At 51.2% G+C, this 10,186-nt stretch overlaps 1 protein-coding gene across 2 annotated transcripts; it reads right to left on the bottom strand.

Annotated features, from left to right (window-relative positions):
* Window positions 1–791: 791 nt before the first annotated feature.
* On the bottom strand, window positions 792–9,798 carry LOC116946233 (uncharacterized). Of its 2 annotated transcripts, none has more exons than XM_032961241.2 (3): window positions 8,105–9,798; window positions 5,506–5,585; window positions 792–4,603 (listed from the first exon to the last, which is right to left on the bottom strand). In XM_032961241.2, exon 3 carries the CDS (start codon window positions 4,572–4,574, stop codon window positions 3,270–3,272), a length of 1,305 nt encoding a protein of 434 aa, XP_032817132.2. In that variant the 5' UTR covers window positions 4,575–4,603; window positions 5,506–5,585; window positions 8,105–9,798; the 3' UTR covers window positions 792–3,269. The 2 variants fall into 2 exon arrangements, with proteins under 2 accessions (XP_032817132.2, XP_032817133.2); XM_032961242.2 differs by having other exon boundaries at window positions 8,170–9,798.
* Window positions 9,799–10,186: the final 388 nt, after the last annotated feature.

The following is a 10,186-nucleotide window of genomic DNA, read 5'->3' as shown; positions in this document are numbered from 1 at the left end:
CTTCTACGTGACTTTACCGAAAGAACCATGAATAAGCAGTACATGCTTAAAGCAAGCAAACTGTGGATTCGTTATGACATCCTGGGTCCTATCAGCAGAGTCTGGCTTGCTAGACAAATTCCGTCGGATTACCAGATGTTGTTGACAAGAGCACTCCATGTAAAATATGGAACCCCCCCCCCCCCGTTCTATGCAGAACCGAGTTTGCGCGATACGTTTCTTTCCGGGGGCTTTTGTCGGGAACTGAATTGTCCGACGTTTCGCTTCCAGTTGAAATTAATTCCTTGGAGAAGCTCGCAGCACACCGTGCCGGAGAGCGCGTACAGTAGGGCCCGAAAACACGCACGGGAAAGCCGAGCAGCGAAACCGCTTAAAACATGCGCAGCGGTCGAACAGAGGATGCCAGTTCAACATAGGATGTCAAACATTGTATGGCTGTTCAACATAGGATGTCGAACATGGGATGCCATTTCAGCATAGGATGTCGAACATACGATGCCAGTTCAACATAGGATGTCGAACATGGGATGCCAGTTCAACATAGGATGTCGAACATGGGATGTCAGCGGCGCCGGCTGATGGTGTCTCTTGACTAATGAGCTCACCCCTCCACCTCGGGGCGATGCGCTTTGAGTTTTGGCAGCTCTTGCCTTGCGGCGGCAAAAACCGAGCGGGATTGACTCGTCATACAGCCCCGGGTAATCCCTGCGTCCGCCCACGGCTCGTGTCAATTCAACGTCTTCGCTGACAGAACCTTGCGTCGGATCTGACAGATGTTGAGCGCGACGCGGGCATTGCCCGCGTGACGAACAGGGGGACTCATTCCCGGCGCACGAGGATCAACGTCCAGCGATCTCGGAGTCCTCCTCCAATCTGCAGTCGTCATGGCCAGCTCCGACCCAGTGCGATTTGTGCGAAAACGCACAGATAGCCACAATTTGCAAGGGGGCGGGGGGTAGGGAGGGGGTGAAATTGCAGAGGCGAGACGAAGTGATCCCGCTGTTTCGAGAAAATGTGAATCTGTTATCTGGTTTATATGGATGTCTGTGTGTGTGTGTATGTATATGGGTGCAGCGATTTAGTGCGCTCCTCTACGATTATGACGCCCCTTTCTCAATTTGTATTTTAAAGCGTTAGGTGTGTGTGCCTGTGTGTGTGTCTGAGGGGAGCGGTAGTGTAGTGGTTAGTGCGCTATGCTACGAACTCGGCGGCCCAAGTTTGATTCCCGCTCACGGCCAACACCAGTGACGATTATCTGAACCGGTCCTGGGCCTCGCCTGAGTCGACTCTGCTTCAAATGAGTACCTGGTGCGGTGTGTTAAATCGTCACTCGGGAGACAAAAGCGGCCGGGCGTGGTGCTGGCCATCCACCCCCTTCGTGTGCCGTGCCGGCCTTCATAGCTGCTCGCTAACAGCACTTGCCACAAAAGTCTGCGAAGGCTATAGGGGGATCTTGTATTTGCAGTCGTGTGTATAGACCTGCGTGTGTGTGTCAACTCAAAACCACGAAAGCAAATTTAGAGAAATGAGTGGCACACAGAGATCCTGTCTGCCCAGGCGGAGTGCGTCATTGTGGTCGTTGTGGATATACAGCTTTAACATTCTCAGAGATCCCCCGAAATAGCTTCAACAGACTGCTGAAGCGATTTAAGTGCTGTAAAAGAGCACCTATATAAGCCGACAGCCGGGCAGGAGGGAGTGGGGGTGGTGTGACCAGAACCACGTCCGTCTTTGCCTTCCCAGTGCTGAGATTGACACACACACGGCGCAAGGAACTAAGCTAAGGCTGAGTCGTCCTTGAGGAAGGCGCAGCATCGCCGGCTTCGTAGCTACCGCTGCCCACAGAATCAGATTATGGATTTTTAGTGGAGGAATCCGATGAGCTATGAAGCTCTTTTTCCACAGATGTCCAGTACTTGAATACAAACGCACACACACACTCATACACACGAGTGAACACAATACACTCGTACGAATAGGCGCTCGCGACCAGCGCTTTTCTCCGGCAGCGCGTTCAGGCTACACGGGGTTATTCATTGGCCTGTCTCGGCGTGGGATTGCCAGAATGTAGCTGCCGATAGCCGCTCCACCCGCTCATTCGCAATGCAGCGGATGAGCGGGTGTAACGGCGCCTCCTGCGTCGGTGAGTTTTCCGTAATAAATTAGGATACGTCGCTCTGACGATTTAGGTCAAACTTTATTTAGTTGTTTTAATTTGATTGGCTTACCATTCTTACCCCCCCCCAAAAAAAAGGGCATCGTTTCACTGTAGCGGCCACGAGTGGCGTCGTGTGCTCGGGTTTGACGCGCTGCTGTTAGTTTTTACAGTCGTAGCCCGCAGCGATTCTCAACCCCCACTGCCTTTCACGAAGGCGCAGCCTGCAGCGTGGAGACCGTGCAGGAGTCGTTTGAAATGTGTTGCGGGGAACGTCAGGTGCCGCGCTACGGCGACAAAGCACACCGATACACAGCATGGGACACAGGCTTTGCTCACGCAACGTGATCGGGGGAAGCATCCGAGCCAGATAAGCTGAGAACCGCTGGCCCAAGGCGGATCGCGCGCGGATCGCTCACGAGAAGTTGTAACTTCAGTTATGCATGCAGCAGCACCCGGCAGTCTACACAATGCAGACTAGTGTTAATTGAGGTTACATTTTGTTGTTCAACATACAGTATTGCTTATCAAATGCGAGCTGTTATGAAAACAACCTTTCTGTTGTGATCCGCATACTCACGCACGACCACAGTATTGCGTGTTCCAATCTAACTGAACAATCTGACAGTATACGAAGGTTCAAGTGAGTTGTGGGAGTTTCTGGTGGGAATGCAACGCGATTATGATGGTGATGTTGATGATGATTGCGTCGGTGGTGGTGGTTGTGGATGATTGCTGTGATCTTGATTAATGGCGATCTTGATGATGATTGCGGTAGTTTTGATTGATATATAGCCAGGATGGATAATGATGATGATGATTTCCATTGTGGTGTTGGTAGCGGTGATTGATGCGATGACTGATGATGATTTATGATTATTTAACCACACAAGGATGGCAGTGGGTGTGGTTGTGATCAACGGTGACACTGCTGTTGGCGGTGGTGGTGAAGATGACTACGGCAACGATTACGACGCTTTAGATTCTTCATAACGATGACCACGATGATGACGATGGGGATTTTGTTTGCGGTGTCGATCATGACCGCAGCTTTCACTGTAACAACATCAATCGTGGGGGCACAGCCTCGACGTGATCCCTCGCGACACCAGAGTCACACGGTGAGCGTTCGATGTCCGAATGCGGGCGTCCGCGGCTGCGAATGATCATCCCCTCCGACCCGAACCTCGACGGACTGATACGCGTCCCATCGGATCGCAGCGCGTGCAACGTCCATCCTCGGGGTGGCGGTCGACTCGATGGCCCCGATGGTCGAGTGCAGCGAGCAGCTGTCGCCCCTCGCCTCGGCCACCTCCACGATGGGCTGCATCACCTTGTTGTGCGCCTGGCTCGTGGAGATGCCTCTGCAGGGGCCCGTCGCCCACCTAGCGAACACCAGCACGCTCTCCCGGTAGCACTCGCGCAGCGCGGCGCTCATCAGCGGCGAAGCGCAGCTGCAGCAGAGGAGGGCAAGGAGGGCGAGGTCGGAGAAGGCCGCGCCGGCCTGGTCGAGACACGACACGGCGACGCGCAGCAGGAGCGACGCGCCGTACAGGAGTCTGGTCGCGGCCCACGCGACGGCGATGCCGAACGGGGCTCGGTACGGCCGCCTCCTCTCGGCTCTGCGTCTCGAGGCCTCCGCCTCCTCTCCCTGCCGTGGCGGCGGAGACCCCTCCAGGAGGACCTCGCGCAGGGCGCGCGCCGCAAACGGCGACATCGCGCACGCGGGCGCGACCAAGCCGAGGAAGAACTTGAAGAGGTCTCCTCCGGCGGGGCCGTGGCGTGGGTCGGGTCGGCAGGAGAGGCATTCCTCGGCGCGAGCATCGTCACCGCCACCGGCGCCGGCGCTCGCGATCAACGTCGTGGAGATGGACAGCGCCACGCTCAACGAGGTCGCGAACAGCGCGGCCGCCAGGGGATTCGCCCGCAGGCGCCGGGCGAAGGAGCCGTGCGGAGGTCCCAGGACCTCGAAGGAACACTGGCAGACGACGAGCAGCAGCACGTAGGCGCTCGCGTAGTGCGCCGCGTTGAACAGCGTCGCCGTGACCAGGCAGCCCGGCCCGCTGCGAGGCGCCGCGTCCGCGTGGAGTGCGGAGGAGACCCACGATGGGGAAACGGCGACCGACACGAGGTCGGCGGCGGCCAGGGCCATCAGCAGGGCGTCCAGCGACTCCTGAAGTTGGCGCTTGACTCGCAAGCGCCAGTAGGTGTAGAGGACCAATGAGTTGCCGAGGAGGCCCACGGGGAAGAGGAGTCCCAGGTAGAGGTACCAGGCGGTCGAGCTGAAGCCCAGGCACTCGCGCGCGACGTGAGCTGGCCAAGTCGCGTTGCTGACGGAGGCGTTGGTCGTGGGGTCGACGTCGGGGAGGGATGTCGAGGATGGTGTCAGCGTTGATGTGTCGTAGAAATTGGTAGACATCTTGGAGGCGATGGTTCGCTCGGGAACATCTGGAACACACGGGCACTTTAGAAATAGATAAAACAGAACTCCGTCCTGTCGCCACAAATAGATATACAAATATATTGAGTTCATTTAGTGCCATACCCAGCTCGTCAGGAGAAGGCAGTACAGCGAATGGACTAATCGTTATCTGTTTCCATCTGTACGGGGATAGAGTGTTGCCCCCTCGCACGCGTGACTTTCCTCGTGGTGCTCTGGATTCCTCCTACGTGTATACACAATGCGTCATTAATTGGCTGAAAAAACCCCATCTGCAAATGAAAGCCTACTGTAGCGGCAGGACCCTTCGTGCAAAAAGAGACCTACTACTCAACATGGCTTCCTTGGATAAACACGCGATAGTATACACATCGTTGTTCCCTGGACTCTCTTGGATGTCGGGAGCTTTTTGCCGCCCATTGGTTGATGTTGCTCAATTAGGAGGCCACTCGAGCGAAGCACTTTGAAATCATCTGGATTGAAAACTAATTTCCTTAGAACTGTTTTTTGTGTTTAGTTTGCCGTCCTTCCACCGCACCTCCCATTAGCACGGCTTGCGGTGTACGGTGCGAACGAAGTTCAACATACATACACGTGGCCAATGCTCTGGTCGGGTTTGTTCATCTGTTGTTCTCGTACTTGTGTTTTTACAATGAACATTTTTCGGGGGAATTTTTACAATATTCGTGGAGCGCGTCAAAATGTTTCAGCAACTTTTTTTTCATGTAATTTGCAGAAACGATGCTGTATAAAACAAATAATTATTACCGCTATTCATACAAGGAGGAGACATTCAAGCGTTCCGGACGGGTAGATTCAATCCGCTGGATTGCGCAGCGTTGTGTGATGCAGTTGTATAAGTGATGCTGCTATACATATAAACAAATCTATGATTATTATGGTTACTCACATCAGTTGGAGCACGTTTGAAGACTGCCGTGCAGTGGTGATCGTCACTTCACATGAGCATTATTATCTTTATATCTGCGTCTGTGTCAGGCGAAAGGGGTTTACAACATGAATCACACGCTTGCCTCGACGCACGCCAAAGTCACCCGCGAATTTTCGCCACACGTATCAATGTCAAACTTTTAGATAATCTAAATCAGTAAATGTATGCTAGAAATTACTATCGATATCTACATCTCTCCATTTAATACTACGATTGATTGAGTTTATTCACTACGACTTCCAGCCAAATCATCCTGAAATCGCAAGAACTTGACCGACTTTCAATAGCTGAGCAGGGTTGAGCGTGGGTGACCACCCGGAGTGTAACACGTTCTATAGGAGCGTAACACGTTCTATAGGAGCGTAACACGTGCTATAGGAGCGTAACACGTTCTATAGGAGCGTAACACGTGCTATAGGAGCGTAACACGTGCCATAGGAGCGTAACACGTGCTATAGTCGTGAGGCGGCAAGATCTGCGACGTGTCAAGAGATGGCAGCACAGCGGTAGATTCGGCAGATCCATAGCACGATTTGGGCCATTGGCTGGAACGCGTGGCCAAAATTCTATTTCAAAGATTATATTGTTTTTAACCAGGGTGAGAACTCAAGAGACCAAGATGGGTCTCATTTGCAAGAGTAAGCTGGCGAATCAGTCTGGCAGTTGGGTGGGGGGGTTCATGATTGCCGCTATGTGTGTAATCCCAACTGAGTTATTTGCGGCGTCATTTTGGATCCTGACGCCGGCAAACAATGGTGTACTCCTGCGAATGACGCCACGCGATCCTTACCGTCCACTGTGACGCAGACGGCGCGTGGTATCATTGTAGTTATTACACCCGCAGTAGTGACCAGGGTTGCTGCTGGATTCGAACCATGATGCTCTGAAACGAACGGTGAACGCGCTACCGCTGGGCCGTGTCACTGCCCACCATTCATGCGTGGGGGGTTTTCTCCGGGTTTTTCTCCGGGTTTTTCGCCGGGATTTTCTCTGGGATTTCTCAGGGTTTTAATCTGGGGTTTTCTCCGAGGTTTCTCCGAATATTCTCCCACACGAGGCCAAACACAAAAAAATATTGAATTGGCCAGACATCACAATCGCTGGACTCACCTGAAAGATGGTGTTGAGTCTCAGCGAGGATATCCTTGCTAAACTATTCGGTTCAGGTGGTTGTGCTTCCGCTAGTGACTGGTCTACGCAGAGTGGTTGCAATAAAAAAATATAGCTAAGCGTTTAATTTACAGTTAAGTAACAATTTACACATACGCTCTCGCAATGCTATTTGAGTCATTGTCACAATTTGATTCTATCGATTTGTTTCGTCTAGTTTGTTCTGTCTGCCTTGTTTCTTTTGCTTTGTTCGCTATCTCACTTGCGTCATTAGCCCAACGGTTACATTTATACCCTGTCATCGTGAGAATTGGCAAATACATTCACATTTTTTTAAATATAGATTTTGTAAACACACACAAGCGTTGTAAAAAATATACATTCAAATTGTACAGGTATATTGATATATTATTACACTTACAAAAATATACATGGTCATTTATGTTCTTAGATTTTATATGCAATACAGATTTTACATGCATACATAAAGACGGCTCAGCCCTGCAATTGTTCGCTCACGCCACTGCTGGCGAAAGGGCCTCCACTAAAGGGAGATCCAGAGAGGCCCTGTCGGGAGGGTACCCACAGCTTACCCCACCACACAGGGAGGGTACCCACAGTTTACCCCACCACACACGACATGCCGATCGACTGACCGGTTCATCCATGTGTACTGCTGGGTGGCACAGATATATCGAATCGAACCGGCGACTTCCAGTGCGATACCCGTTACAGTCGGGCATCACAAATTCCAATAATAAACAAGCAGGGTTAAAATAAAGGGACACTCACTCCCATCGGCCTATATATATGGGTGCTTCTGGATCATTGTTTTATACATGATGTTCCCAGGCACGTCAGCATTAACTGCACCAACCCTGGCCCACCGGTTTCAACCTCACGAGCTTCATCAGCACCGCGTGGCACCGCTGATGAGAGCGTGGTATATTCAGCAGCCAGGGCGTATCGATTCGATCCCATCAACAAATGACCTTGCCTGGCTTACACGAGACGTCAAATATGACAGTGATACGTAGAACACACCGGGTATATTATTATTATTATCACGGCACAACGTACGAGTTAACTAATGACTACCGTAATTCAATTACGCATACAAAGGTCCCCCGTATAGCTCTCAATAGACGAGGAGACAAGCAAGTGCTGCTGGTGTGGCCAGAACCACTCCCGTCCGCCTTTGTCGCCCCAGTGCTGATATTTAAACATAGCACCAGGTACTCATTTAAGGCCGAGCCGACCTAGGGTAGGCCCAGAACCGCGACCGGTTCAAATAATCCGCCACTGTTATTGGCCGTGAGCGGGAATCGTACGAGGGTCGTCGGGTTCGCGAACCGCTACACTACTGCTCCCCCAGACACCGCTTATATACACACACACACACCCGCACATATACACACGGACACAAATAGTGAATTAGACATCGCACCTATGTAGCTGTCAACAGGGAGTGTTCCGGTGACAACTGTAACGTCGAAAGGTCCCGAGACTCACGCGTTATGGGTGTCCACACTCGCATCGGACTCATGAGTCTTTACAGTGTGTGCGGATCCCCGTGAGTGTATGTGTGTACGCGTCTACGTGTCTGTACGTGTGTGTGTGTGTTCCTGTGTTCCTGTGTGCGTATTCACGCATGCATGTGTAGGCTGTGTGGCTGTGCGCGTGTGTGTGTTCGCGTGTGTGTGCAGGCTATATCCCTGCATGTGAGTGGGGAACGGTCGTGTAGTGGTTAGCCACTCTGCGTTATTAACGCGGCCACCCAAGTTTCATTTACGCTCACGGCCAACACCGTAGACTTAAAATGAGTATCGGGCGCCGTGTGTCAACGTCAGAATTGGGGAGACAAAGGTGGCCGGGCGTGGTGTTATCCACGCCATCCAGTCGTGTGCCGTTACGGCCTTTCTTTCGGTGCTCGCTAACGGCACTTGCCCCGACAGCCGATGTGTGGGCTATTCGGGGGAACTTTGTCTTTGTTACGCGTGCGCGTAGGCTGCACGGCTGACTTTATCTCGCGCCCCACGCGAGCCCGTGGTCTCCCTCGTGGTTTCCTCGCCGTGGGGAGACGGAAGCACGCGCGATCGACTCCGCGCGAGCCTCGACCGTACCAACTCGACACTTGGGCGCACGCCTGCCCATACGGACTCCCGCATGTAATGTTTGTTTTGCTGAACTTATTGCGCACGGTTATAAGGACAACAAACTAGACGGAAAAAAAATCAGTTCTAATGAAATGAGTTTTAAATCATCAACTCACTCACCGCCGGTGTAACCATTTCCAGTGTGTCCTCGAAATACCGAGATACACCAGGGTGTCCCGGGATATATGTGCGAAATTTTTTTTAAACGTTATTTCAATTGTAAAACAAACAAAAAAATGTCCATTTACAGTTCGTATTGTTGCGTGGTAATTGTTTGTTATGTTATGAAAAAAAGATATATTTTTAAATGCGATGTAAAAATATGGAAAAAAACACACCGTTCAAATCACAGAAACGGACAAGACAATTCCAGAACAATGCGGTTCACGGTGGCGAGATGTTAACTACCTCGCCCGATATACAGGAGGTCGCGGGTTCGATGCCAACTCTGCCGCCTGTTGTATATTTGCAGTTTGCATGTTCTCCCCGTGGTCACGTGGATGTTTCTCCGGGTCCTCCGTTTTTCCCTCCACAATTAGAAACGTGCGCTGAGAGTATTTGGCTGCTATACATTTTCCACATGATGAGCCACTTCATTGGACTATCATTTGTGGCCAGATCGCTTCTGCAGAAGAGCTGTGTAGCTCAGTCGGCCTTACCTGGTACATTAAAAATAAGTAATAGTTTGCATTATGAGACCTCCTTTGCCAGTAACAAGATATAGGAATAGGTTTTACTCTTTTAACTGGCACAAAAATAGTACGCTGTTTTGCTCTGATAGTACGCTGTTGTTGAGTTGTACGCCTTTTGGCGTCTTTTGGTCCAACACCAGTGGAGACTAGGCTCTAAAGAAAGCCGTCTCGGGTGTGGACCAATCAAATTCAAGGACAGTGCATATCATTATCAGAGTTGTCTTTTTTGTTTGCATTTTGACTGCTTGTGTTGTGGTTATTGCAAACATGATGCCTTGAATAAAGGTGTCAGTTTTTGTGCCAGTTAAAAGCGTAAAACCTATTCCTATAGTTTAGTTTAGCTTAAATAGTTAAATGCGCCGTTACTGTAGAGTATAACACTAAACCGGGAATACCTGGCCCCTGTCATCTCTGTGCAGCGTGGAGACAGCTCAATTCATCAGCGTTTGCTGTGATATATTTAAATTGCGTTTTCAATGTTTTTCAGTGACGTAGCTATCTCCCAAAGCCCCGTTATATCCGGGACAAGATACATCACGCCGTCCAAAACCCGACGGTTGAATTATACCAGTGGCCGGTAGCGGACGTCAATCCGTTTCCCTTTGCGATAGCGTCACCATCCACGGGAGGCGATTTGCTCGCTTGAGCGATGCCAGGGATCGTCGTGTGTTTTGTTTTGTG

Source organism: Petromyzon marinus, chromosome 26, assembly GCF_048934315.1.
Source record: "Petromyzon marinus isolate PM22_M1 ecotype Great Lakes invasive population chromosome 26, UKy_Petmar_22M1.pri1.0, whole genome shotgun sequence".
Lineage (NCBI taxonomy): Eukaryota > Metazoa > Chordata > Hyperoartia > Petromyzontiformes > Petromyzontidae > Petromyzon > Petromyzon marinus.
Note: the sequence above shows the minus strand (reverse complement) of the source record. Positions and strands in the feature narration are given on the sequence as shown.

Coding starts and splice junctions, on each gene's coding strand:
- LOC116946233 (XM_032961241.2), bottom strand. CDS start 4,574: ATGTCTACCAATTTCTACGACACATCAACGCTGACACCATCCTCGACA.